Here is a 26,737-nt window from a genome sequence, read left to right on the forward strand (position 1 = left end):
TACAGGGGGGGCATGACATGTGTAAGCGTCACTGGTTCAGGGGGCATTACATGTGTAAGTGTCTCTACTACAGGGGTCATTATGTGCGCTGTGCGTTTGTAAAGTATGCGAGGGTGCAAATTTATAGTTTGGAGGGGGCGCCGAACACCCTAGCACCGGGCCAGACTGCACACCCACTGCACTGCACAGCACTGTCACCTTTTACATCGATTCAGCATCCAGACAATATCACCCTCTCTATCCATTACATTAACCATCTCGGGGCTTCCAGGCCGGCAGGCCAGGTGCTGTGTTGCGAAGTCAGGGCCTCTGGGGATCTGGGTGCGGCTGTGGTGGGGAGGCACTTCTGTGACAACACACGCAGAGCAGGCTCCGGGGCTCAGAGAGTATGCGGCGCAGGGAGGCCTATGAAAGTCTTCCGGTGCGCCGCTTTCATACACATCTATGCCAGTGGACGCAGTAGCTTTTGTTCCACCTGCGGCGCGGCTAGGGATTGTCGATGCCGGAGGGGGCAGGTGAACTGGCAGCAGGACATTTGTGGTCATTCCGAGTTGATCGCTCGCTAGCAGTTTTTAGCAGCCGTGCAAACGCTATGCCGCCGCCCACTGGGATTGTATTTTAGCTTAGCAGAAGTGCTAACGAAGGGATGAGAGAGCGGGTACAAAAAAAATTTGTGCAGTTTCAGAGTAGCTTCAGACCTACTCAGCGCTTGCGATCACTTCAGATCATTCAGTTCCTGATTTGACGTCATGAACATGCGTTCGCCCAGCCATGCCTGGGTTTTTTTCCTAACACTCCCTGAAAACGGTCAGTTGACACCCAGAAACGCCCACTTCCTGTCAATCACTCTGCAGCTGCCTATGCGACTGAAAAGCATCATCGCTAGACCCTGTGTAAAACTACATAGTGCGTTGTAATCGTAAGCCGCACATGTGCATTGCGCTGCATACGCCTGTGCAGAAGTGCCAAGTTTTTGCCTGATCGCTGCACAGCGAACTACTGCAGCTAGCGATCAACTCGGAATGACCCCCATAGGACGCTGCAGTAAAAGGATTATTTTTACCCTATATGCAGCACAGAGACTTGCTGCAGATGCAGTGGCATACCCTCCAGCTGCACCTTTTTGGCAGGTACAGTCCCTTTTTTTTATGGTCTCTACCGTTTTTTGACTCTCCAAGCTTCCATTGAAAGTATAGGAAAAGGGGCGTGGCCACACGGGTGCACCCGTGGTCACGCCTCCTTTTTGAATTTGCATCAATGTTTATGTGTAAATTGTTGGAGGGTGTGTTGCTGCAGATGCAGTGGGCCTATTTTGGGGTGTGGGGCTGGAGCTGCAGCTCCATCAGTCCCATTGCTAATCCTGCTCTGTGAAAACACAGCAGGCAAAGGGCAGAGCCTCCCATTGGATGTAACCTGTGTGGGAGGGCGTTTCTCGCCCAATCAGCTGTGGGCTGGGTGTGATAGACCTGCCACTAACCCAATGAGAGCTCCTAGCCACGCCCAGCGTTAGAAACCCAGGCACAGAATCACAGGGCTATTATATAGGAGATATTACCTGAGGTCAGACTGTGGGATAAGTACGTGTCCCATAGATAACATGCCTAGACCTCCAAGTTCTTTGGGTGTGTAGAAGACCACCGGTGGGAAACGACTTGGCATTTTAGAGTTCAGTCCAATCTTTATTCTGGTTTGGATTTTGTTCTCACATTTCACTAATAGATCAAGTAGCTCCTGCGTATTGACCACAGCTTCACGGAAATAGGTCATAAGGCCAATCAATGCAGTGTTCCACTTATTCACAATCTGGAGAGAAGCATTAAATCAATCAAATCAAGGGCAGATACCAAGACTAGCCCCAATTTAGTTTGCTACTGCATATATATTAGTTTTATTTTTGGTGCAGAAAATACAATCCAAATTAATCAAGGGAAAATCTTTAAACAACTAAGTTAAGGGCTTATACACACAGGCAGGAATCATTTACCTCTCCCCTTGTCCAAATAGGACAGTTGAATAATGACATGCTAAAGCCTCAGAACACTGGTGTACAGCACAAAGCCAGCTTTCCAAAGTGCGTGACAAAACAGAGACAGTGTAGCAAGATGGAAAGCAAAGTTTTCATATATACAGTAGAAGCCTTTCTGGGAACAATCTACTAGACATTCTTGCTTTGTATGTTTTTTTGGGGTAAATTACACTAAACAATCAACACAAAAGAAAATGTAAGCCTTCCATACACAACTTACCTTGGTAAATGTAGTGGACCCTGAAGCCATGAGAATCTGACGAACTCTGTTGTGGAATCTCTGCATGGACTCATCGTCCACTCGCAGGAAACACTGAGCTGTACGTTCTTTAGTCACCTGCAAAAAAAGCAGATTTCAATAAGCCTGTCCCCATCTCCAACTCAAGTGAGATAAAACACTAGCAACAAAACAAGAACCACACTATGGGGTATATTTACTAAAAGGTGGGTTTTTAGAAGTGGAGATGTTGCCCATAGCAACCAATCAGATGCTAGGTATTATCTTCTAGAAGGGGCTAGCTAAATCAATCTGATTTGTTGCTATGGGCAACATCTCCACTTCTAAAAACCTGCACTTTAGTAAATATAATTTTAGCGGTTTGCAAACCTCATTTTGCAGGTTCCAGACACCATCCTTGTGAGTGAATTCTTCATAGCTTGTACGACACTTGGGAAGAATACGGCATTCAAATCCACACATATTGAATAGCAAATTGGGATTATCTTTGCTGTACACAGACACAAAGCTGTTTTCCCACTGCACCGTTGTGACAGAACGAGGCAGGCGATTTTTAATGTCCCAAAACACAGCACGGCCACTAAAGATAAAAAAAACAAAACAAAAAACACATTTTAGGACCAATACATATACAGAGTCAAAAGTAAAAATGCTCTAAAGATATAGTCAATAAGTGGATAGGACAAACAGGTCTTTAGTTTGGATTATACTTATGTGCTCTGAACAGGTGTGATCTCGGTGGTTGCTGTTTTGTAGTCTGCTTAATTTACTCAGATAGCTCTGTTAGGCTTTAAGTATTCTCTTATAGAACAGTATACGCTCTTATATTAAGCCAACATTCTAGCCCAAAACCAAGGTTCAAACATTTTTCAGAGTACACTGTACATGAAAGTGACTGTCAGTCTGCGGCCGGAGACCTTGCGACCCAAGTGGCAGATGGCGGCCGCAGTGCTGAAGGGTTGCCCATCTCTGGAGCTTGTATTCAAGCTTGATGTGGCAGGCTTGGTTCCTTAGTAGATTCCCGGAAGTCGTTTTGGAGGTAACTTTTATACCCTCTCCAGACAAGTCAGGAACTGAGCGGTTCCTAACAGTATCCAGTCTCTAGGTCGACAGTGTCTAGGTCAACCACTATTGGTCGACAGTAACTAGGTTGATAGAGATTTTAGGTGGACATGTTCTAGGTCGACAGGTCAAAAGGTCGACATGAGTTTTTCACTTTTTGTTGTTGAACTTTTTCATACTTTACGATCCAGAGACTACGATTTGGAACGGTAACCTTGCCCCGCTCGACATGCGTGGGGACACGATGCACTAATTGGGGTTCCTGGTCATTGTAGGGCGAAAACGACACCAAAAGAGATTTAAAAAACTCATGTCGACCTTTTGGCCTGTCGACCAACACCATGTCGACCTAGAATCCCTGTCAACCAATAGTGGTCGACGTAGACACTGTCGACCTAAGTGTGATCGACCTTCAATTCCACGCCCGTTCTTAACACCCCGGGTGGGTCAGGGCACAGAGGTGCGACCATTCCCCACTGTCCAGTATTGAACTGCTGTAACATCTTGTATGCTGTATCCCCCTTGCAAAAGTGGAGGAATTTTTTTTAAACTATTTGAGCAATAAACATTTTGATTGCCTTCATCTTGTGACCAACAGGAATGCGACACACGCAGTCCTGTTCTCCGCCTGTTCTGGTTTGAGCCCAGCGTCTCCAAGCTCCGCCAGCTACCTGCCGAGTCTGCCCGGTTGAAATGAGAGGCTTCTGCACATGCACGGGATTGCATACTTGCACATGCTCACAATTTACCAAGCAGCGCGGGCTTTCAAAGACTGCATCAGCTACAACCATAGAAGCCAGATAAGGCCTAACAGGGGAGGGGCTTCCCCTTAGAAGTTCTTTCAGCTTTTTGGAGTCTGGACTGCCAGTCCCAGGGGGACAACACACCTTTCCCCGGGAGTGCCTGTCTGACTGGAGCCACTGCCAAGCAGCCTTTCACTGGGGTTTCAGCTTGTACTGGGGTTGTGGGGCGCAACCCTGCTATTACCTTGATAAAATCAGCCCCTAGTCTCAACTCTAACCTTAATATTGGATGGTGTGTGTACAATTGCAAGGACTATGAACAACTGCCTTAACCCAAGACAGCATTTAAGTGTACTTTATTTTTCTAGGACCAATATATGGAGAACTTCATTTTATAAAAAGTGTCATCTGCCACAAATACATTTACTATCTACATGATTGCAATGGTGCACCAGTGACCAAGCGAGCCTAAATAATAGGATTTTGGTACTTACCAGGTAAATCCTTTTCTTTGAATCCATAGGGGGCACTGGAGTACTCTTGGGATATGGACGGGCGTAGCCGAACAAAGGCACTGAATATTTAAATTTAGGACTCTCCCCCCTCCATATCCCCGAGTACCTCAGTGTACGACGTCAGTGTTTTTTACTGAGCGAACAGGAACTATATATAGAGAGGTTGACAATGGAGAATACCTATAACATAACGGACAACAACAAAGTTGACCTATAACTGTACTGTCAACTAACCGGTTGACCCATAACCGATAGAACTTTATAATTTGAACCAATCGGTGAAAATGTGTTACCATAAGCTCCTATGAGCTTAATACCACCCAAGTAAAACGTGTTCACTAAGCTCCCTTGAGCTTAAAACAACCCAGGTAAAACTGCTCTGGGTGGGCGTCCAGTGCCCCCTATGGATTCAAAGAAAAGGATTTACCTGGTAAGTACCAAAATCCTATTTTCTTTATCATCCACTAGGGGTCACTGGAGTACTCTTGGGACGTACCAAAGCTTCCCTCGTGGGCGGGAGAGCTGTTTGATACTTGTAACAGTAGGCAGCCCAAAGCTAGATGCTGATGGCGCCACCATTCATAACGTGTAAACGTGCACAAACGTGGTGCACATGAAGGCTATGTAGCCGCGTCGTAGACGCTCCACGACCCGCTGGGTCTGACATTCCCACAGAACCTGTGGGATGAGCTATTACTGGCGTAGGCGATTGTAACTTAGCCTTAAAGTAAGCCTGACTTGTAGTCATTATTATTATCCAACTGGATAATGTCTGCTGAGAAACTGGCTAACCCCAGTTGGCAGTATCATAGAGAACAAACAACGTATTCATATCACGTACTGTTGACGTTCGGGACATATATAAACGCGTAATGCGTGTACCACATTCAGAATTCTAGAATGTGCTGTCCACACAGGAACCACTATTGGTATATTGATGTGAAGAATACGAAAGCGGAATTCGTCCGAAGATCTGCTTTGTCATGAGAAAACTCAAATACGGTGGCTTGGAATACAAGGCACCCAAATATGAAAACAACACCCCTGCCGAAGCCAAGGCTAGAAGAAAAATGTTTTCCAAAGTGAGAAACTTAATTCCCATTTGTTGTAAGGGTTCAAAATATGAAAACTGTAAGAAATCTGAACCCAACCTCAAGTCGCCTGGCGCTGTAGGTGGGATGAATAGAGTCTGAACTTTGATGACACCTTGTAGAAAAATGTGTACAGACGCAAATAGAGGCAAACGTCTTTGAAAATAAGGTTACCACACAGATACCTGCACTCTTAGTGCAGATCAACGCAGTTTTCCATCCCACCCCGTTTAACAGAATACGGGTAAGTTGAAGGATGATGTTGGAAACTTCCGAGGTTTACAACCTATGTAAGCACACGAAATTTTGTAATAATGAGCTGCCTTAAGCGGCTTACTAGCTCGTAACATGGTTGGTATATACTGTAATGCTCTATTTCTTAAGAGGGCGGTCTGAACCCTCACCCCGTCAGCCGCAGCTGCGGTACATAGATAATAGGTACATAGGTAACTATGGGTAAAAGAACGTTCCCTGATGTAACAGGTTGGACGTATTATGAGCGGGCCAAGATCGTGAGCAAGTATTCCTTGGAAAATCGAGAAGCAAACTTCTCCGAAACCCATGAGATACCACCAGTATGACTGTGACAAACTGTCTTATGATCCGTTTTGGCAACGGAGAGAGCAGCGGAAAATGGTGGAGCTAGATACACGATGCTGAATGACCACATGAATGTGAGAGACTCCACCGCCACTGCCCTTGTGATCTGTTTTGTACACATACTGAGCTTTTGTAATTGTGGCGAGATGCCATCATGTATACTTGAGGGTAACCCCCTTCTGTGGACTCACATATGAAACACCTCTGGATTTAATGTCCAGTTTTCAGGATCCAAATCCTGACGGGTGAGATCATCTGTCTAACAGAAGTCCACTCACGGAATGATCTCTTGACATTTCCACATAATGGTGTTCTGAGCCATTGAGGATTTGAGTTACCTGCCGCATTGCCTTTCGGCTTCTTGGTTCTCCCTGGTTGTTGTGTATGCAACTGCCGTTGCCTTGTCTGACTGCTTAAGCCCAGCGTGAGCCAGGCATCAAAAAATTACATGAAACTCATGGTTGTTCCTCTCCATGGAAATCTTTAGTAAAAGGCGAAAGATTTATTCGTTCTGAAGAGAAACCAGAGTATATCCCTGGTGAGACTGAAAGCGAATCATGTATTGCATTGTAAAATGCACGGAGTTCTAGGACATTTATCGACAGCAATCTGTCGTGTTTTAGAACCTTTGTCGCTGATTTTAACTGCAAATCCTGACTCTCTGCGACTCTCGTCCAGAGTATATGCACCCTTGTCCCTCTGTGGGAAACGCGAGTGAAGGGTGACGAACTAAATTGAAAACACATCTTTATTCTTAATAGGTGAATACACCAATGTACCGCTAGTGTGCGTGTTTTGCACTAATTACTAGATGTACATTTGTTCTTGCTGGTGTAGTAGGTAAAAGTCTTTGATTTACCGTATTTATAATCTTACCTAGGAATTGACATCGTTTAGACGGAATTAGATGCGATCGTTTTCGAACTTGATCTGCTACCGCAGTATACCTTAGTAGCGCAAGTTAGAGGAACTTTGTTGAGACAGAGTTCTTATGAGCAGATCATCTAAGATAGAGAAACTCTGTTGAGACAGAGTTCTTATGTGAGATGAGCTATCATCCCAACATCACTTTGGTAAATACCCGAAGCGATAAGCAACGGTAGACCTGAAATGGTTAATGGTTGTGGCGATTTGCAAACGCTAGAACCTGTGATGAACAAACCGGAATGGGTAAATACGCATTGTGAAGATCAAATGCAATTATGCAATTTTGTGGCTCCAATAAGCAAATACTAACCGCAGAAAATCCATTTTCCAACTGTAGTAAGTGACTTGCTGATTGATATTGCGACGGAGCTGTTTGGTTTTGCTCAAACAGAGGGGAATGAGTAACTCTGACTCTGTTGGAGTACTACTGCCTGGTTTATAAACCAGCAAAGACTAAATGGCAACCTGCCAAACCGTTCCACAGAGGCAGTTTTGTCCTTTAATCTGTAATTAGCTGAGACATGCATGAGTTGAAGTCTGGAAATCTCGCAAATGTAACATGTAAAGACGCGCTTCCACAATTGGAAAAGAGGTCAAGAAACCACTGGCTTGCTGACTGTAGCGTCCTGTCATTACAAGGCGTGACTGTTTTATACCACCGCTTATAAAGGGATAAAACGCCGTTACAAGTATTTGCGTCTTGATATCTGAATATCAAATTTAGGAGCAAACGAGCTCTGGCCTTGTCGCGCTTAAGTAGCGACGATGAAAGTAACCGGCGTTAGCAGAAGCTTTACAGATATACTGTGCAGCTTGTTTTAACAGTGATCGTCATTGTTTCATACATAGATTATAGTAACCCAAATGTATCCTGGGTTTTTATAAAGTTTGACAGAAAACGCCTTTACCAATAGCGGATTGCGTCATTTTGGAACCGATTATATATGTTGTCAAAAACCCCGCACTATCTGAGTGCTGGACTAATGTACCCTTCTCACTCGTAGCTATCGGTGTGAGATTTGACATAAAATCGTGCATTAAATTATAAGACCAGTGAAATAAACACTCTGGTACCCAAAGGGAATGTGGCCGTTTGGAAAGACTGTCTTTTGTTAGAGCTGGCGGAGTCCCTTCCGAGACTCCGATGTTACCGCTCTTTTAATTTGAATTGCCAACGTAGGATTTTTAAATTTATTTTTAGTCTGCGCTAGAGCCTTACTCGCTATGTAGACAGACACCCCAATAGGCAACAGACAGACACTTGGCCGATTTATTGACCTTATTATGCGTCATATATATATATGTTATTGCTGAACAGCATATTTATATTAAACTCACGGTTGTTTCTCTCTACTGAAACTTTAGTAAAAAACCGAAAGATTTATTCGATGTGAAGAGAAACCAGAGTATTCTTTATGTGACAAACAGTTCACATGGGCATATGAAACCCGAACCAAATTCCTACTAACTCCCCTGCGCCTCTGGTGGCTTAGAGATATAGGGCAGGAATGTTCTAGAATTATGTAGAAATACAGATTACATGGCTAACTTATGTGAAACCTGAAGCAAAAAATTCCCACTAACACCCCTGCGCCTCCTTGTGGAGTAGAGGTGTATGGCCGGAAAGTTCTGGAATTATAAGCTGGAAAAACAGCAATGATTAAAATGGCCGTCATGCCATGCTTTCACAGAAAATTACAGTACAGGTTACCTGCTGCAGTGTTAATATAGGCTTAATAGCCTATTATACAGTTAATATAGGCTTAATAGCCTATGATACAGTCTAGGATACAGTAAAATACATTTAGTTATCCTTCCATTAATATGAACACTGCCTGCAGTGAATTTTGTATTATATTGCAGCCTTAACAGAAAATACCAGGCAACATGTTAAAAATGCAATAGGTTATGACACTGATAGCCTATCCTTTACTGTTTAAAAAACTGAACAGCCTATTTCTTAACCCATGCAGCCTTGCTATATGGTGCTGCTGCTATGGGCCTTACTCCCCCTCACCCCCCCTGCAGCTGCGCTGCTTGTGAGGTAGTCTCCCCCATGTTACCTGCCGCGGACGGGAGCGGGTGCAGGGAGAGCAGGGGAGAGCAGGGGAGCGCTGTCTAGCGCCGGGGAGCCGTCCGGAAGAGCGGCGGCGCTTCATACAGCAGTGGCCGGGCATCAGCGGCGTGCGGTGTCCTCACTGGAAGAGCGGCCGGCGTCTGTGAGTGACGTGCGGCCGCTCTGTTAGAAACCGGATACGTAGTCTCGGCGGCGCCTCTCGTACAGCGGTGCCGGGTAATCAGCGCTGGGAGAGCGGCCGGCGTCTCTGAGTGACGTGCGGCCGGTCTGCGCTGTTTCTAGCGTAGTTCAGCGGGACACTTTCAGCGGCGGCTTCAGCGGCGGGCAACAGTAAAATTACACTTTCCCACACAGCAGGGCGGCAGCGTGAGCTGACCGCCCTGACACCCCACCATACCTTGTGCCGCACTTCCTGCAAGCTCCGTCCAGCTTGTGACGGGGCTTTCATCCTGGCTGTGACGGGGCTTCTCTCTGTAAGCTCCGTCCAGCTTCTCATCCTGGCTGTGACGGGGCTTCTCTCTGTAAGCTCCGTCCAGCTTTCTGTGTCAGATCATCATCTTAGCTGTGACGGGGCTTCTTCCTGTAAGCTCCGTCCAGCTCTTTGCTTATTCCTGGCTGTGACGGGGCTTCTTCTGTAAGCTCCGTCCAGCTTGCAGGAGACAGTGGCTGCCTGTGGCTGTGAGGGTGCTCTTTGTGAGGACCGACACGCCATGCGCTGCCTTGCAGCGCCTGTGGCTGTGAGGGTGCTCTTTGTGAGGACCGACACGCCATACGCTGCCTTGCAGCGGCACCATCCCGGACCCATGTTTTTCAAGAAACTGGGGAAGGGAAGTGTAAAAATAAAAAGTAAAATGAAAAATAAAATCTCAAATGTGGGCTCTTCCCACAAGCCGATGTTCGTGCTGTGAGCACCGAAAAAACACTGACGTCGTACACTGAGGTACTCGGGGATATGGAGGGGGGAGAGTCCCAAATTTAAATATTCAGTGCCTTTGTTCGGCTACGCCCGTCCATATCCCAAGAGTACTCCAGTGACCCCTAGTGGATGATAAAGAAATAACCATGTATTCAGAAAGCAGCAGTAGCTCTGGAATACAAGGCATGTCTCAAATTTGGAAGAACCTTTGAAACATTAATTTGAATCAAATAATTTTAGGATTCTTGCAGAATGTGTCATTACTTTGAAAAGAGATGTATGAAGAGGACATTCACTTTTTTCTTTGGAAGGTGAAACAGGACTTACAGATTGACATCATGCTTCATGAGTCGCATCCTGGCATCTCTTGGCCAGCACTTTTTGTTGTTGTAGCCCACAATATTCTCATTATTGGGGTCTGGGTGCTCTGTAAGGTATCTCTGAATAAGATCTCGAGCCTCATCCGCTGAAAATCTGAAAGGGAAAAATAAATAAATTATAAGCCCTATAAACTGACAGCGGTAGTATGAGGTCTAGCCCAGCGGAGAACTCGCACTCACCGAAAAAATATATGAATGCGATCAATATATCTGCAATAGAGGCGAATGGGGTGAGTGGCTTCTGTGGCCACATCCTGGAAACTCAAGAAATCATTTGGCATCTGCGGTGGACCGGCCATCTCGCTGGCTCTGTGCAACCCCAGGACTAACAGGTCCATCACCAGCCCGTAGTACTGAACAATGAAAGAGGCAAACTGCAAGCCACGGATTATGCCATACGAGTTTGTGTGATTCATGTCCTGCGCAAAAGAAACAGTGTAAAAAAACAATCTGTGTGTATTCATTATTTGGCAAACATACCATCACTGTTAGCAACAGCAATACCCATGGAACCGCTGCAGCCTTCTGGCTGTATTCACAGGTTCCCACAAGAAGATTGCATACTCATAGTTCTGATAATAAACAGAGAGTGACCAGCTTTTATATACTCACTTTGTAATTGATCACCACGTTGTTTTTTGCAGTCATATAATCAGCAATGTTGTGATCAACAATGAGACGTAACAGACGATTCAACAGAGTCAAGTCAATCTTTTCGTACATCTTCTCAAAGCGTGACTCCAGCATCACATTGCATTCGCCCTCAGTGGTGTCCCACACATCCTGCAGGTTGTTAATGCCTAGGGTAAAATGCACAGTGATCAAGAATTTATTTAGGACAAGATAGATCTCAGGACACACACATCTAAAAACAAATTTATCATACTTCTGTTAAAGCCTTCACTGCAATTCTATTGGAGGCACCGCAAACAATGTATAGAGACTAAGGGGGTCATTCCAACCCGTTCGCACGCAGCGGTTTGTCGCTGCGGTGCGAACGGGTCCAGAATGCGCAGCGGACACACTGCGCGTGGTCGCCGGATTACGTCCAGAAGAACGAAGAAATCGGTCGCAGAGCCGACCGCAAGAAGATTGACAGGAAGAAGGCGGACCTGGGTGTCACTGAAGCGTTTCCAGCCATTTTTGGGGAGTGGATTTGAAAACGCAGGTGTGTCCAGAAAAACGGAGGGCGGATGTCCGACGTCAAAGCCGGCTCCAGCATCGCAGAGATCATCGCACAGGGTAAGTATGTCCAGGGCTGGTCTTGTTTTACTTGAAATTTTTTTTAGCTCTGCAGGGCTGCACAAGGGATCGCAGCCCTGCTAAGCTAAAATACACTCCCCCATAGGCATGGACTAGTTGATCGCAGCAGCAAAAAGTTGCTGGCTGCGATCAACTCGGAATGACCACCTAATTCTGGAATTAGGCACTTCATTTAATTGAATATAGACAAATTCTGAAGACTACTCCTCTGTTATATCCTCTCCCCCAGGGAACTCCAGGTGGTAACTAAGAAAGCGCCACATTACCAGACAGAACAAAACACAAGTAGAACAAACTTTTTTTTTCCAGGAAACGTATACAAGGTATGCAGTTAAGCATAATTCCAACTAAATAGTTTCACTCTGGTTTCAAACACAGACTGCAAATTCCATTCATATAGATGTAGAACATAGCCTACCTTGGCACCACTTGTACACTAGCAGTGGAGGTGGCTCAGTATCTGCAGGTTTGATCCAAGGAGGGAAGAGACGCCTCTTGTCCGCCTCATACCACAGGTATTGGTCAAGGTAAGCATCAGTAATTTTCTCCAGGGGCTCCACATCATAAACAGGGACCAGGTGACTGTAGAGATCCATGAACTCAATTCCCACCTTGAAAGAATAGAAACCAGTTTAACAGCAGCAAGGGAACATTTCTGTATAAAATAAACCTGATGGGAAATAATCAGGAGTAAACAAGAGCAACCATTACCTCCTTAAAGGCTCTCTGAGTAAGTAAGTGACGCTTGATCCTGGACAAGGCTTCGTGAGGATTGTCGTATGCTTGTTCAATTAATCCCAATTCCTCTCTCTGGGACTGATTTAGGCGAGACTTTACACTGGCAAAAAAAAAATATTTCAAATGAGATTGTCCATTAGTTGCTTGGAACAAAGAATGACATTAGAAATCTGTAACTCCAGCTGGACTGGTCAAACCCCCATGACTCCATGTAATCTACTCCACTTACCACTGGTAAGGCTATCTCCGTAAACTAAATGCCTCAACGTAAAGCTTAACCATGCCAGCATCAACACTGGTTAGAAGTATTCCCTCATCTTTCCCTGGACCAAACACTCAGCACTTTCTTACTCCTGCTCTGTACTCACTGCTAGCTTTTACCGGGAGATGTTCCTGAATATTTTTCAGAAAGGCTCTCTCCACACCACTGTTTCCTTATAGGATGACTAGGTCTAGTGCTTGTCTAAATTGTGGATGCAGTGATGCATCCTTTTTCCACTGTACAGTATATGGGAATGCACATCTAGTAAACGCTTCCATTTACTTCCCTTTGACCCCTTGTCCCTGAGTGGGCGATACTGGGTATAATGGACCCAAATCTTACCTTCTTATAGTCTCTGCGGTGGCCAGGAAGTGTATTCTCCACTCCTGGATTCAGAAACCTCCCCCTCCCATGAGCATTCTCTCTCTAAACTTTACTATGTTCTCCGTATGGACTGGGTAGAGGCCACATTGCATAAAGAATCTTGTACTAAGCTATTTATTACTGTTTGGAAAGCTCTATAGGAGTATCTACCCCTTGAACTGAAAAGACAATACTTCTCTGTTTTCAACCGTCTGCGTGGTATGAGTCTCGACTCCTGCTAAACAACCCACCAATCCATTTTTCCTGTACCTCCCCCTTGTTTGACTGGGTTTTGACCTGCACCTGGAAGCCCCCTTTAGTTGTATTGTATTATTTAAGCTTCTGTTGAATCAGTGTCTCTTACCACGGCACCTTCTGCCTCTAACTGGATGTACTTTATTGATTTACATAGTTCGCAAAGTTTACTTTGTTTGGTATTTCTTTACCTCCATTCCAATAAAAAATACTTGATTAAAATTTTTTAAAAAAATCTATCACTTAATGATAATGATATTACAAATAACCAGAGAGAATTGCAATGATGTGTGTAATGTTGATCATGAATAATGGCAGATAACCAATGAATATCTATATGAAAAACACTAAACATGGGAAAAGGACCATTTGTGCACATAACTCAATTTAAGGTTAACACTACACTCCTAATTAAAAAGCCTAAATCAGCCATTTATTTACCTGTATGCCTCCTTCAATCTCTCCAGGGCCAAGATGAGTAGTTTAGTATCGTGCTTGTATGAGAGAGGAGGGAATGGAATAGGGGAGAACCTTCTGCTCTCCAGCCAGTGGACAGTGGTGGTGTACACAGCTACAGCCTCTTCAGCAGTGATGTACGGCCCATCCTGCAAACCACATACAAGTTATCGAGAATTGAAAACAATAAATCAAGTAGTACAGATGCAAGGAACGCCGTGATCACCTTCAGATAGTTGTGTTGTCTCTCTTGCTCAGCTTTCAGGTACAGTCTGGTCAGTCGGCCCAGATTTTTTTTGCACACCGTTTTGTCCACAGTTGCACCACGGCGAATACGTTCTCTGTTGTAATGGGCAGTGTTCGTCCACCAGTCAGCTTTCGCCTTTACGTAACGCAGAATCATGTTCTCAATAGGTGTGGGGAGACCTGGCACCTAGAAGGAAATTCTAACTTTAGAGGAAAGCATAGTAGCAGCTGATAGTTTCAAATGATTAATGACAAAGGAAGGGAGAAGGTGGAGGTAACAATTTGTGAAATTAGTGGTCTGAGATCTGTATTTCTCACATTTTCTAGGCTACAATACTACAAATATAAAGGGCAAACAACTCCAAGTGCAACTTGAGACACCCCCTACTAAACGGAAAAGAAACCTACTTACTTTCCATGGAATGTTCGCCTTCCAGCATCTCCAGGCTTCACTCAAGTGTTGCAGAATGGTTCTGGCTTTGTTCTGCTTGATGCCTTCTGGCATCATATCCAAAATGTCATGCATGACCGCTGCCCTGAGCTCCAGATCGAAGTGAGACTCTACCCTCTGCTTTGTCACAGTTTTGGCTACCCCTTTGGAATGACGACCTGAAAGCGGAAACCACCACCAAAACGTCCCTTTCAAAGAATCTGTCTATACATTGGCAACACTGGTGCAAGGCAATACTAAATGACTAACCTTCAAACTGCCTGGCCAGCAGATTTCCTAGCCATCTCTCCAGCAAAGGGGTGATGCCACGCATAAAGAATAGCCAAACTCTCCAGCCTGCTGCCCAAAAGCCACAGCCTGGCCCTTTCCCCACTGGGCCCTAATTCAGGGAAAGATAGTCACATTTCTCAGAATTCTTAACATTAGCAGTAAAATTAGGAAAATGAATTACAACAAGAACTCACTGTGTTGAACCTGTAGTAAATCAGATGTTTCAAGTCTTTGCACATTCGGATCTGTCTCATGAGTTTGTACTTGTACCTGTACATTCCAGTCAGCTGGCCAACATGAGCAAAGATGTACTGTAGCCCATCAGACAACTGTAAGAGAAATACTGGGTTATTCACAATGCCCTCGTCTGGCTACTGATCTGCTCCATGTATTATTGCTGCGGTGCGTGCCGAATGACGGGCATGTTATCGGCGCTGCTATCTTAAAGAACTGCTCGCTCCAATACCAGCAGTTATCAATTTCTGCAGTTGTCATTGCCTTTTCTACACAGTAGGGACAGTCCTGTCAATGGCTGTGCCGGCTCTGGTATGCACATGAGTTCTCACGATAATGGCAAGACCTTGCACATGCCCAGGGGAGCCGGCCGGAGGAGAGAGACCACACGTGAGCACGAAGCTGATGTGCTGTGTGCTCAGACCAGGATCGCCAGAGGGGGAAGTTTTCACTCCCCCGCTCAAACAAACAAGCTGTTAATACATCTAGTCTGTATAGTTTCCCTGCTTTGCCTCAGTAAAAAGGCATTTGGCTCAAATAGCATTCTGCAAGATGGAACTGGTAATGCAACTACCCACTTTCAGCTGGCCCTTACCTGAAAAGCATCCACATTACCAAGTCTGTACTGCACGTGGCTGTCAACCACCAGTTTGGTCAGACGTAACACTTCTCGGCACAAGTGAAAGGCATTGCCGAACCGAGACTTCTTACGTTCCTATAGGGAAATTTGAACAGATATTAGCAAGTTCTGTGAATGAAACCTCACAATGACTGGAACATTTAGTCAGTGATTCAATGCAGCATGGTAAGCAAGCTATGGCTTACATGAGCAACACTAAGAATAAACAAGCAGGGGGAGCAGGTAGGGGTGAAGATTTAGAGAGTGCTAGATAGAGGAGGATTTTGGTACTTACCGATAAATCCCTTTTTTCGAAGCCATAGAAGACACTGGCACAACTTCAAGACTGTGGGGGGTGATGATGGTAGCTTACAGGGAGCTGGCACTTTAAATAATATAAGAAGTGAAACAGGCTCCTCCCCCTTTATCCCCCATCATTCCTCAGTTATGAATTAGTCAAGAGACGGGAACAAAAAAACAGAACTATATGAGGGAAGAGAGCAACAATTAAATACAACAGAACAACAAAAGACGGCAAGAGAACAGCGACGGGCGGGCGGCCAGTGTCCCCTATGGCTTCCGAAAAAGGGATTTGTCGGTAAGTACAAAAATCCTCCTTTTTCTGTCAGCCACTAGGGGACACTGGCACAGCTTCAAGACTGTCGGGACGTCCCAAAGTTTCCCCCCTGGGCGGGAGATCACTGAGGAACTTCCAAAACAAGACTGCCAAATCGTGAGGATGAAGCCACAAAAGTATCAAACCTGTAGAATTTGGCTAACTTATCAATACTGGACCAAGTGGCTGCTCTACAGAGTTGAGACGTGGTAGCCCCCCTACTAGCAGCCCAGGAAGACCCAACTGAGCGTGTAGAGTGGGCCGCAATGGATAATGGAGGTTGCCTAGATTTGTGTGGATAGGCTTCACGAATATCCAATCGAATCCAGCGTGCCAAGGTCTGCTTAGTAGCAGGCCACCCTCGACACGGTAGATCATAAAGCACAAGTAAAGCATAAGTCTTTTGAAACGGTGCAGTCCGTTCCACGTACCGTAGATCTTCAACGTCCTCACTACATCCAGAGAAGAAGGTTTCCCAGAGTCCTCCTGCAAGGACGGTACCACAATAGGCTGATTGATATGAAAAGTCGACATGACCTTGGGAAGAAAGGAAGCATGTGTTCTCAACTCAGCCCTATCAAGATGAAAAATCAAGTAGGAAGGCCTACAAGACAAGGCACTTAATTCGGATACCCTCCGGGATGAAGCTATGGCTAGTACAAAAACAACAGTCTTCCAAGTAAGATAGTTAAGATCCGCTTCTTCCAAGGGTTCAAAACAGGGTGGCTGTAGATAACCCAGCACAAGATTTAAATCCCAAGAAGCAGTAGGAGGAACAATTGGGGGCTGTACCCGAAGGACCCCTTGTAGGAAAGTTTTCACATCCGATAGGAGTGCCAGGCGTTTCTGAAAGAAAACCGATAAGGCAGATACCTGAATTTTCAGGGATCCTAGACGAAGTCCGGAATCTAAACCTGCCTGAAGAGCGAGCAAGAATCGTGAGAGATGAAAAGAATCTGATTGAATCCCTTTCTGGTCACACCAAGAGATACAAGACCGCCAGATGCGATGGTAATGGGCTGCCGTAACCAGTTTCCGTGTCTGCAACATTGTGGGGGATCACACCTTCCGGACTTCCTTTATTTTTCAGGATGCCTGCCTCAATAGCTATCCCTTGTTGGAGTAGATCCGGACGCAGAGAAAGAGGCCAAGATTCGTCCGCCAGAAGAAAGCGTAGGTCTGAAACCCAAGCCCTCCGAGGCCAATCTGCCACCAAGATCACCGTGATTGACTCCCGTTTCATTCTCTTGAGAATTCGAGACAAGAGAGGGAGGTCTTACGGTCAAGGCACGGCCAGAGCGTCCGCAGCTACCGCTTGAGGACCTCGGGTTTTGGAGATGTATCTTGGAAGCTGATGATTGAGACAGGATGCCATGAGATCCACGCCTGGACACCCCCAGCATTGTATCAGATCATTGAACACCTCCGGGTGAAGTGCCCATTCTCTCGGATGTAGATCCTGACGGCTGAGGTAGTCTGCTTTACCAATTGTCCACTCCTGGAATGAATACCGCAGAGAGGATTACTGCGCTGCGTTCTGCCCAGTGGAGAATATGTGACACTTCTCACATTGCCTGGCATCTGCGAGATCCGCCTGGTTTACGTACGCTACAGCAGTCGCGTTGTCAGACTTAACTTTTACCGCCTTGGATCGAAGAATGTGGGCGGCTTGTACCAGCGCATTGAAGATCGCTCTCAGTTCCAACACATTTATTGGCAACAGCGATTTTTGTGGAGACCAGTGTCCCTGAAGATGGGAGTCCAACACAACCGCGCCCCATCCCGAGGCTGACATCCGTTGTGAGGAGCATTCAGTCCCACACACCGAACCAACAGCCCGCGGTGAGATTGTGCAGCTGGAGCCACCAAAGAAGCCAAAGTCGTGAAGGTGTAGATGCGACCCCGACCTTTGTTGTAACAGATGCAGCTGGAAAGGACGTGAATGAAAACGGTCAAACTCCAGAGTATCGAAAGCTGCTACCAAGCAAACAAATGCATAAATGGACTGATACCAGTTGAGGCTTGAGAACAGCTTGGACCAGTTTCTGTATACTTTGAGCTTTATCTTGAGGCAGAAAAAATTTCTGTACGTTGGTGCCCAGGATCACACCGAGAAACTGGATACGCTGTGATGGCTGAAGGTTGGATTTCCGAAAATGGACTATCCATCCATGTTCCACTAACACATTATGATATATGCAATTGCGGTCGAATTCGCGGCAATTTTCGCCGTTTTTTAATTCGACTCAATTCGACAGGTGAATCCCGGAAGGTGGCTTCCGGAATTCACCATATTCAATGAAAAACGGATTCGCCAGAGTCGCGGGCGAAAATCGGCCGATTTGGCGGATTTTGCCGCGATTTTAAAAAACGGTAAAAAAACTTGAAAAACCCGAAAAAAAAATGGCGTGGGGTCCCCCCTCCAAAGCATAACCAGCCTCGGGCTCATCGAGCTGGTCCTGGTTCTAAAAATGCAGGGGAAAAATTGGCCAGGGATCCCCCGTATTTTTAAAACCAGCACCGGGCTCTGCGCCTGGTGCTGGTGCCAAAAATACGGGGGACAAAAAGAGTAGGGGTCCCCCGTATTTTTAACACCAGCATCGGGCTCCACTAGCTGGACAGATAATGCCACAGCCGGGGGTCACTTTTATGCCGTGCCCTGCGGCCGTGGCATTAACTACCCAACTAGTCACCCCTGGCCGGGGTACCCTGGGGGAGTGGGGACCCCTACAATCAAGGGGTCGTCCCCCCCCCAGCCACCCAAGGGCCAGGGGTGAAGCCCGAGGCTGTCCCCCCCCATCCAATGGGCTGCGGATGGGGGGGCTGATAGCCTTTTGTGATAATAAAAAGATATTGTTTTTTCCATTAGTACTACAAGTCCCAGCAAGCCTCCCCCGCAAGCTGGTACTTGGAGAACCACAAGTACCAGCATGCGGGAGAAAAACGGGCCCGCTGGTACCTGTAGTACTACTGGAAAAAAAATACCCAAATAAAAACAGGACACACACACCGTGAAAGTAAAACTTTATTTCATACGCCGACACACACATACTTACCTATGTTGACACGCCGACTGCCACGGTCTCCGACGATCCGAGGTACCTGTGAAAAAATTATACTCACCTTCCAGCGTCCAGAGGTACATCCAGGTCCAGAGATAATCCACGTACTTGGCAAAACAAAAAAACGAACAACGATCCATACCGGACTAGAAAGGGGTCCAATGCTTTCACATTAGACCCCTTTCTCCCGAATGCCGGGACATCACGTGACTCCTGTCACTGAAGTCCCTTCAGCCAATCAGGAAGCGCTACTTCCGTGGCGCTCATCTGATTGGCTGTGCGCTGTCTGTGATGTGACAGCGCATCGCAAAGCTCCGTCCATTACTTTCAATGGTGGGAACTTAGCGGCTAGCGGGGGGGTCACCCGCCGGTCAGCCGCTGACCGGCGGGTGACCTCACCGCTAGCCGCTAAGTTCCCACCATTGAATATAATGGACTGGGCTGTGCGATGCGCTGTCTGCTCAGACGCACAGAGCCAATCAGATGAGCGCAACGAAGTTGCGCTTCCTGATTGGCTATAGAGACCTTTCTGTGACAGCTGTCACTGACAGGTCTCTCTGCATTCGGGGATAGGGGTCCCATGTGTCAGCATGGGACCCCTTTCAGTCCGGCATGGAGCGGGTGTTCGGTTTGTTTTTTTCTCCAAGTACGTGGATTTATCTCTGGAGCCTGGTTGAGGTGAGTATATTGATCTTTTATTTTCAGGTACCCCTGGATTCTACATGGAGAAGAGGACCGATGTCGGCGTGTGAACATAGGTATGTGTGTGTCGACGTATGAAATAAAGTTTTACTTTCACGGTGTGTGTGTCCTGTTTTTATTTGGGTATTTTTTTTCCAGTAGTACTACAGGTACCAGCGGGCCCGTTTTTCTCCCGCATGCTGGTACTTGTGGTTCTCCAAGTACCAGCTTGCGGGGGAGGCTTGCTGGGACTTGTAGTACTGCTGGAAAAAACAATATTCTTTTCATGATCACAAAAGGCTATCAGCCCCCCCATCCGCAGCCCATTGGATGGGGGGGGGGGACAGCCTCGGGCTTCACCCCTGGCCCTTGGGTGGCTGGGGGGGGGGGGGACCCCTTGATTGAAGGGGTCCCCACTCCCCCAGGGTACCCCGGCCAGGGGTGACTAGTTGGATATTTAATGCCACGGCCGCAGGGCACGGCATAAAAGTGACCCCCGGCTGTGGCATTATCTGTCCAGCTAGTGGAGCCCGATGCTGGTGTTAAAAATACGGGGGACCCCTACGCTTTTTGTCCCCCGTATTTTTGGCACCAGCACCAGGCGCAGAGCCCGGTGCTGGTTTTAAAAATACGGGGGATCCCCTGTCAATTTTCCCCCCGCATTTTTAGAACCAGGACCAGCTCGAAGAGCCCGAGGCTGGTTATGCTTTGGAGGGGGGACCCCACGCCATTTTTTTTTAGGATTTTACCGTTCCAGCAATAAAAAAATAAAATAATATTTTAAAAAATATATAAATAATATTTGTGCCTCCAAAAAAAAAAAAAAAAAGTACCTAATCCCTTCTAATATAAATAGATCTGCTATTCCCCCCCAAAAAAAAAACACAAAAAAAAACATGTTTACATTTTTTTTATTTGTTTTCACCCTCCAAAGTGTGGCGGATTGAAAATGACGAATTTGCTGTCTAAAAGCACTGCTGTCGAATTTCCAAACTTGAATTGAATATGCTTTGGTCGAATTGCAGCACTTATATCATTGCAGAAAAGTCGAATTTGCAAAAAGTCGAATTTCAAAAAGTCGAATTTTGAAAGTCCGTTTTTTGGTCGGAAAGCACTGAATTGCATAGGCGAATTTTTTTTTTGGTCGAAAATGACCCGAAATTCGACAATTTCGGGAATTCGACCGCAATTGCATATACCCCATTGTATGTTAATAGAACATGCTCCTGGAGTATGAGAGCAGATGGAGCTTTGAGGAAGAGGTCATCTAGGTATGGTATTATTGTGACTCCCAATGATCTGAGGTGAGCAATCATCACTGACATGACCTTGGTAAACACCCCGAGTGCTGTGGACAGACCGAATAGTAAGGCTCTGAACTGAAAATGATCCTATTCAATCAGGAACCCGAGAAAGGCTTGGTGAGGTTCCCAGATCGGAATGTGGAGATATGCATCCTTGATGTCTAAAGAGATCATAAATTCCTTCGGTTCCAGGCTCGAAATCACTGAGTTGAGCAACTCCATCTTGAACTGGTAATAAGACAGAAACTGATTTAATGATTTTAGATTCAGAATTGGTCGTACAGTACCGCCTGGTTCTGGTACTACGAAAAGATTGGAACAGTAACCCTTCTTTCATTGAAGCAGTGGTACCAGCATTAACACAGCTGATTCCATCAAGGACTGTATTGGACCTTGAAGGGCCAAACGTTTGCCCAGAAGAAGTGGAAGACTTGTCGTAAAATATTTCTTTGGCAGCAAAACTTTGAAATCTAACTTGTACCCTTGGGAGATGATACTGCGAATCCAAGCATTGTCTGATATCTTGAACCAGGCATCCAAGTTTCAAAGCTGCGCTCCCACCGCTCTTAGGCCCCGGTGGGAAGGGAGACCGTCATGCCACACTCTTCTCCACAGGCTTTGGGTCTTGATGACGAGCAACGACTGGTTGCTTGCCGCGACCTCTACCTCTCAAGGGTGTATTTGTACCGCATCCTCTAAAAGGTTGAGTGGAATGAAAGGACCAGAAGGAAATTCCAGTATAAGAGCGCTTAGGTGGTGGCTGAAGGGTTGGTAAGAAGGTAGATTTACCACCCGTAGCCTAAAAAATGAACGAGTCTAGTTCTATTCCAAAAAGAATGTCACCTGTAAACGGAAGTGCTTCCGCTGCTCTTTTTGACTCAGCGTCCACTTGCCATGACTGAAGCCAAAGAATTCTTCTGGCTGCAATAGTTGCAGCGGAGATCCTCTAATTAACTTGTCCGATATCTCTAGCCATGTCACCTAGGTACATAACTGATTCCTTAATATGTTCCGCTAAGATCAATACTTCTAACGGAACTCCCTCTTGAAAATCCTTCATTAATTTAGTGGCCCAATGTTCCACTGCCTTGTTCACCCAGGAACTTACCAAGGTTGGTCATCGTGAGACACCTGTGGCTGAATAGATAGACTTCAACATGGTGTCCAGTTTCCGGTAAGACTGATCTTTCAACGAAGTTGCTCCCGGAACAGGTAACGCTGTCTTCTTGGAGAACCTGGATAGAGAGGAGTCTACTCGAAGTGACTTCTCCAATTTATCAGTCACAGCCGATAGCAACGGACAGATACTGAGGAATCTCTTGGGCATCTGAAACCGCTTGCCCGGGTATTTCTAAGCCTCCGTCAACTGATCATCCAGGTTCCTTGAAAAGGGATAAGTAACCTTTGAACGCTGTTTTCTAAGAAACAACGCAGTATCTGGCAAATCCAGTGTCATCTCAGAAATATTCAAAACTTGTCTTATAGCCAAAACAAGAGGTTCAACCCCTTGAAAAGGTTCCAGTGTAGCTTCATCGTCCGCGTCAGCAATTTCAACCAAGTCACGATAGTCCTCTTCAGGTTCATCCTGAGAAGCGCTTCCCCGGATTCATCTGACTGAAGAATTAATGGTACTGGGCATTTCTTAGTCTTAGCCACCGTCTGCGGTTGTTTACTGGACATGTCCAAGCGTTTTGTGAGACCTTCTACCGACTTGGCTAGTCCTGCTACCCAGGGTGGTTCCGTAGTATTAGAGGGTTCCTCATTTTGAGGCATATCCAGTACCGGATCTTGCCACGGGCAAGCAGTACTTTTGCCCGGGGCGCCGCCTTCCGGAGGGCGCCGCACCGTGGCAAGATCCGCCACTGTGCCCTCTGCAGTGCCCCCCGCTGGTCCCCCGCTTTGAAGGGAACCAGACGCTAAGCGTCTAGTTTCCCTTCATGGAGAGGACTGTGCTGTGCGGTGCGCGATGACGTCATCGCGCACCGCACAGCAAAGGTCCTCTCCATGTAGGGAAACTAGACGAAGCGTCTAGTTTCCCTTCATGGAGAGGACCTTTGCTGTGCGGTGCGCGATGACGTCATCGCGCACCGCACAGCACAGTGGCAGAGACACTAGGGGTCATAATTGACCTCTAGTGTCTATGCTGTGCTATGGGAGAGACGTAATGATGTCTCTCCCATACATCCGAGGACAGACACAACCATCCGAGTCCAGGAGAAGAGCGGCGCCGGCGGAGGAGGAGGTCTGGAATCAGGAGCGGGGATTGTAAGTATACTTTTATTTATTTTTTTATTTATTTTCAGCTGCGCTACAGACCACGCCCCCATATGAAGCCACGCCCCCATTTTTTTGCCCGGGGCGCCACAAGGGCACGATCCGGCCCTGGGCATATCCCTAACGGTCTCACAAGTTTTCCATAAGGCAGCTACCTCAGTATGTAATTGAGAGATGCACTTCCTGTGAGCGCTATCGCACAGGGGGGGAAATTTGCGTCTTGGGGCGGATTAACTAAAGTAACCTCCGAAGCACATGCATCACATAGGATGTGGGCTTTTTTGTTACACTTTGCACAGACGAATAATTTTTGTGACACCTTATTTGCTGGTCATTGCCTGCCATTGTGACGGACACGGTGGAGACAGACAATTGACACCAACACTCTTCAATAATACTATAATAGAGACAAAGAGTGGAATATCAGAAGGATAGAGGGAGGTATAATATTGGAATGACTCCCCTATTCTAAGTCCCCTCAGCCACCAGCCTGTATTTTGTGCAGGCTCCTTGGCTTCTCTGTAGCAATGTGCACCTGTCTCTCTTTTACAGTGCAGATTCCTGAGGAGAAAAGAAACAATGTTGCCACTGAATGCCTAGCTGAGAGAAGCACTACTGACTGACAGACTAAAACACGCCAACTGCACCCTCCTCCTATACAGGTGCCATCTTGAGTGCCTAAAATCAATAATTTTTTTATTTTTGCCTTTATACAGTGGAGGGGGGGGGGGGGGGGGGGGGGGTTCAAGTAAATGTATGTGAGCTGCCTGGGGATTGTTTTTCTGCACAGTACAGTGGCGTCTTAACCCACTAGCTTATACAGCCTGTTTGCCCAAAACCGCTGCTATACTTGTCAGCGCGGCAGCACAGAAGCGGAGAGAGTGTGGGGCGGGCGCCGGAGCTGTGTTGTACACCACTATTCCCCCTCTCACGCTGCCACGCCTAGCACCATCAGCGCTGGAGTGTAGGGAGATCGCCCCGCGCCCCGGCCAGAACACAGAGCGGGAAAGGAAGAAGCTAGCCCAATTAATACCCTCCCCGCTGTGTATTGTCATACTGTCAGCGCGGCAGCATAGAAAGGGATACACGCGGGCAGAAGAGGGGAGGGAAGGCGCCGCTGCACTGGACCCGCTCCCAGAAGGGAGCCAACTCACCAACCAGATTATTGCCTCAGAATGTGGCTCACTCAGGAGTGCCAGCTCTTCTAAGTGCTGTTCCTATTGCAGTTGTGGTGTATTATCCCACTTCTCAGGGACAGCGCTTCTCTGATAAGCGCTGTTTCTAATGCAGCTGAACGCTGCCGATTTGTTGCCCGGACCCCACTTCTCTCATATAAGTGGGGAAGGGTTCTGAGGCCAAAAGGAACCAAGTCCCTAGAGTACACTGAAAATAAAAGTAACTGAGCAGGAGCTCAGTCAGCAGTGACCGGCTCCCTTGGCACAATTCAAAACTGAGGGATGATGGAGGGATAGAGGGGGAGGAGCCTGTTTCACTTCTTAGATTATTGAAAGTGCCATCTCCCTGTAAGCAGCCACCATCATCACCCACAGAGTCTTGAAGTTGTGCCAGTGTCCCCTAGTGGCTGACAGAAAAATAAAATAAAAAACCTTCATAACATATTACACAAAAAATTCCCTCCCAACACAGGCAACTAGGCAGTTAGTCAGCAACTGATCTCTGTACACATATTTCTTCATCTACATATGGAATCTGTATGCATTATACCTTTGTGGTCAGTGTTTTGACTGGTTTGAGATTAAAATTGTAGTCCAAATGAAGATAGTTAAGGTTCTTTCTGTGGATCAGCAAGTTCAACATGTTGTAACCCTGACGGCAAACCTGCAGGCCGACCTCTACCCAGTCCAGCTTTGTGGACTGGAAGAACTTTGTAGCTTTAAATGAACGGAAGAGATATCTGGGGGGAGGGGAAACGAACAATGTTATTTGAAAATCAACTGAATTTTAGACCTTTCAATCCACAAGCAGGTCAACGTACCTCTTCTTCTGAGCTTTGGGTGGTCTGTGTTTAAGAGCATTGAGCACATAATATTTCAGAAGTTTTTGGTAGGACACACGCACTTTAACTGGCTGGCCTGCAGGACAGTGCTCCCGATACCTAAGGAACAAAATATATTCTTCAAGCATGTACTTATATGCAAACTACCAATCATGATTACATTGTCCTGACATCACTCACCAATTCTTCACCAGAGGTATGTCAACAGCTCTCCTGGTTCGGCCAGACCTCAAATTGAAAGGACGAGGAGCCCAAAGCAAGGCAATGCCGTTGGCTGTGTTATCGGTATACAGAGGAGTTTCTTTAAGGAAGGGCTCAACATATTCTGGCAACTCAAACTCTTCATCATCCTCTGGTAAAGGCTCTTGACTCTGATGGAGAGGATTCAAGTAAGAATATGTTATTTATTGTGAGCCATCAGTGGCCCCAAAATGCCATAACATGCCAGTTGGAGGGGAATGGCAAAGGAACCAGGAAAGCAACACAGCCAAATAAAGAAGAAGTCAAGCTAAAAGACAGAGCAATGTCTTTTAAAATAAACAAAAAAGCAGACATTGAGGGCAAAGTGCACCTTATACCACTAATACGAGTATAAACTTCAGCGACCTCAGGTGAAGTTTGTTACTAAAGTTTTCAAAAGCTGCAACTAAAAAGTTGATCATCAATGGCTCTCACCTTTACAGAGTGTCTGTGTGATATGGGATTGATCAGAGGATCAAAATAGAAAGCTGGCAGGTCAGGATCCTCTGTTTTAATGAACACTACATTTGGTGTGTGGTACCTGTAAGCAGATAAAGGAGAAAGGAGTTAGCAGCTTGATCACTTTATGCAAAGCAACAGCAGAGATTGTGTGCCTGCTCCTTACCATGTCAGGTGTACGTGATGGGGAAGGTTGTTGTACAGATAAGGGAATGCAATCTTGTACTCTGTGCGAATTGGCTGGCGGATAATGATTTTGTTGATATCATTAAATTCATTCCAGTCCTCATCCCTTTTAAATTAGAAGAAACAAAACCTAATTACACACACACACACACACACACACACACAC

At 46.3% G+C, this 26,737-nt stretch overlaps 1 protein-coding gene, 1 non-coding gene and 1 pseudogene across 3 annotated transcripts in view; all 3 read right to left on the bottom strand.

Annotated features, from left to right (window-relative positions):
• Positions 1 to 26,737, bottom strand: part of PRPF8 (pre-mRNA processing factor 8) — an 86,743-nt gene that overhangs the window by 15,629 nt on the left and 44,377 nt on the right. For both annotated transcript variants that reach the window (XM_063956094.1, XM_063956093.1), the window contains exons 7-25: positions 26,552 to 26,677; positions 26,362 to 26,467; positions 25,867 to 26,057; positions 25,666 to 25,785; positions 25,395 to 25,584; positions 15,709 to 15,828; positions 15,074 to 15,208; positions 14,859 to 14,988; positions 14,571 to 14,767; positions 14,139 to 14,345; positions 13,898 to 14,061; positions 12,550 to 12,676; positions 12,257 to 12,449; positions 11,188 to 11,375; positions 10,756 to 10,994; positions 10,523 to 10,669; positions 2,634 to 2,844; positions 2,247 to 2,363; positions 1,556 to 1,803 (exon numbers count right to left, since the gene is read on the bottom strand). In XM_063956094.1, the coding sequence (XP_063812164.1) occupies positions 1,556 to 1,803; positions 2,247 to 2,363; positions 2,634 to 2,844; positions 10,523 to 10,669; positions 10,756 to 10,994; positions 11,188 to 11,375; positions 12,257 to 12,449; positions 12,550 to 12,676; positions 13,898 to 14,061; positions 14,139 to 14,345; positions 14,571 to 14,767; positions 14,859 to 14,988; positions 15,074 to 15,208; positions 15,709 to 15,828; positions 25,395 to 25,584; positions 25,666 to 25,785; positions 25,867 to 26,057; positions 26,362 to 26,467; positions 26,552 to 26,677 (3,156 nt within the window). The remainder of the gene's footprint in view (positions 1 to 1,555; positions 1,804 to 2,246; positions 2,364 to 2,633; positions 2,845 to 10,522; positions 10,670 to 10,755; positions 10,995 to 11,187; positions 11,376 to 12,256; positions 12,450 to 12,549; positions 12,677 to 13,897; positions 14,062 to 14,138; positions 14,346 to 14,570; positions 14,768 to 14,858; positions 14,989 to 15,073; positions 15,209 to 15,708; positions 15,829 to 25,394; positions 25,585 to 25,665; positions 25,786 to 25,866; positions 26,058 to 26,361; positions 26,468 to 26,551; positions 26,678 to 26,737) is intronic.
• Positions 6,692 to 6,806, bottom strand: LOC135054092 (U5 spliceosomal RNA). Its single transcript, XR_010243346.1, has one exon. It is a non-coding gene; the product is annotated as a U5 spliceosomal RNA (small nuclear RNA).
• Positions 8,505 to 8,612, bottom strand: LOC135054202 (U5 spliceosomal RNA; annotated as a pseudogene).

The sequence above is a fragment of the Pseudophryne corroboree genome, chromosome 2 (assembly GCF_028390025.1).
Source record: "Pseudophryne corroboree isolate aPseCor3 chromosome 2, aPseCor3.hap2, whole genome shotgun sequence".
Taxonomy (NCBI): Eukaryota; Metazoa; Chordata; class Amphibia; order Anura; family Myobatrachidae; genus Pseudophryne; species Pseudophryne corroboree.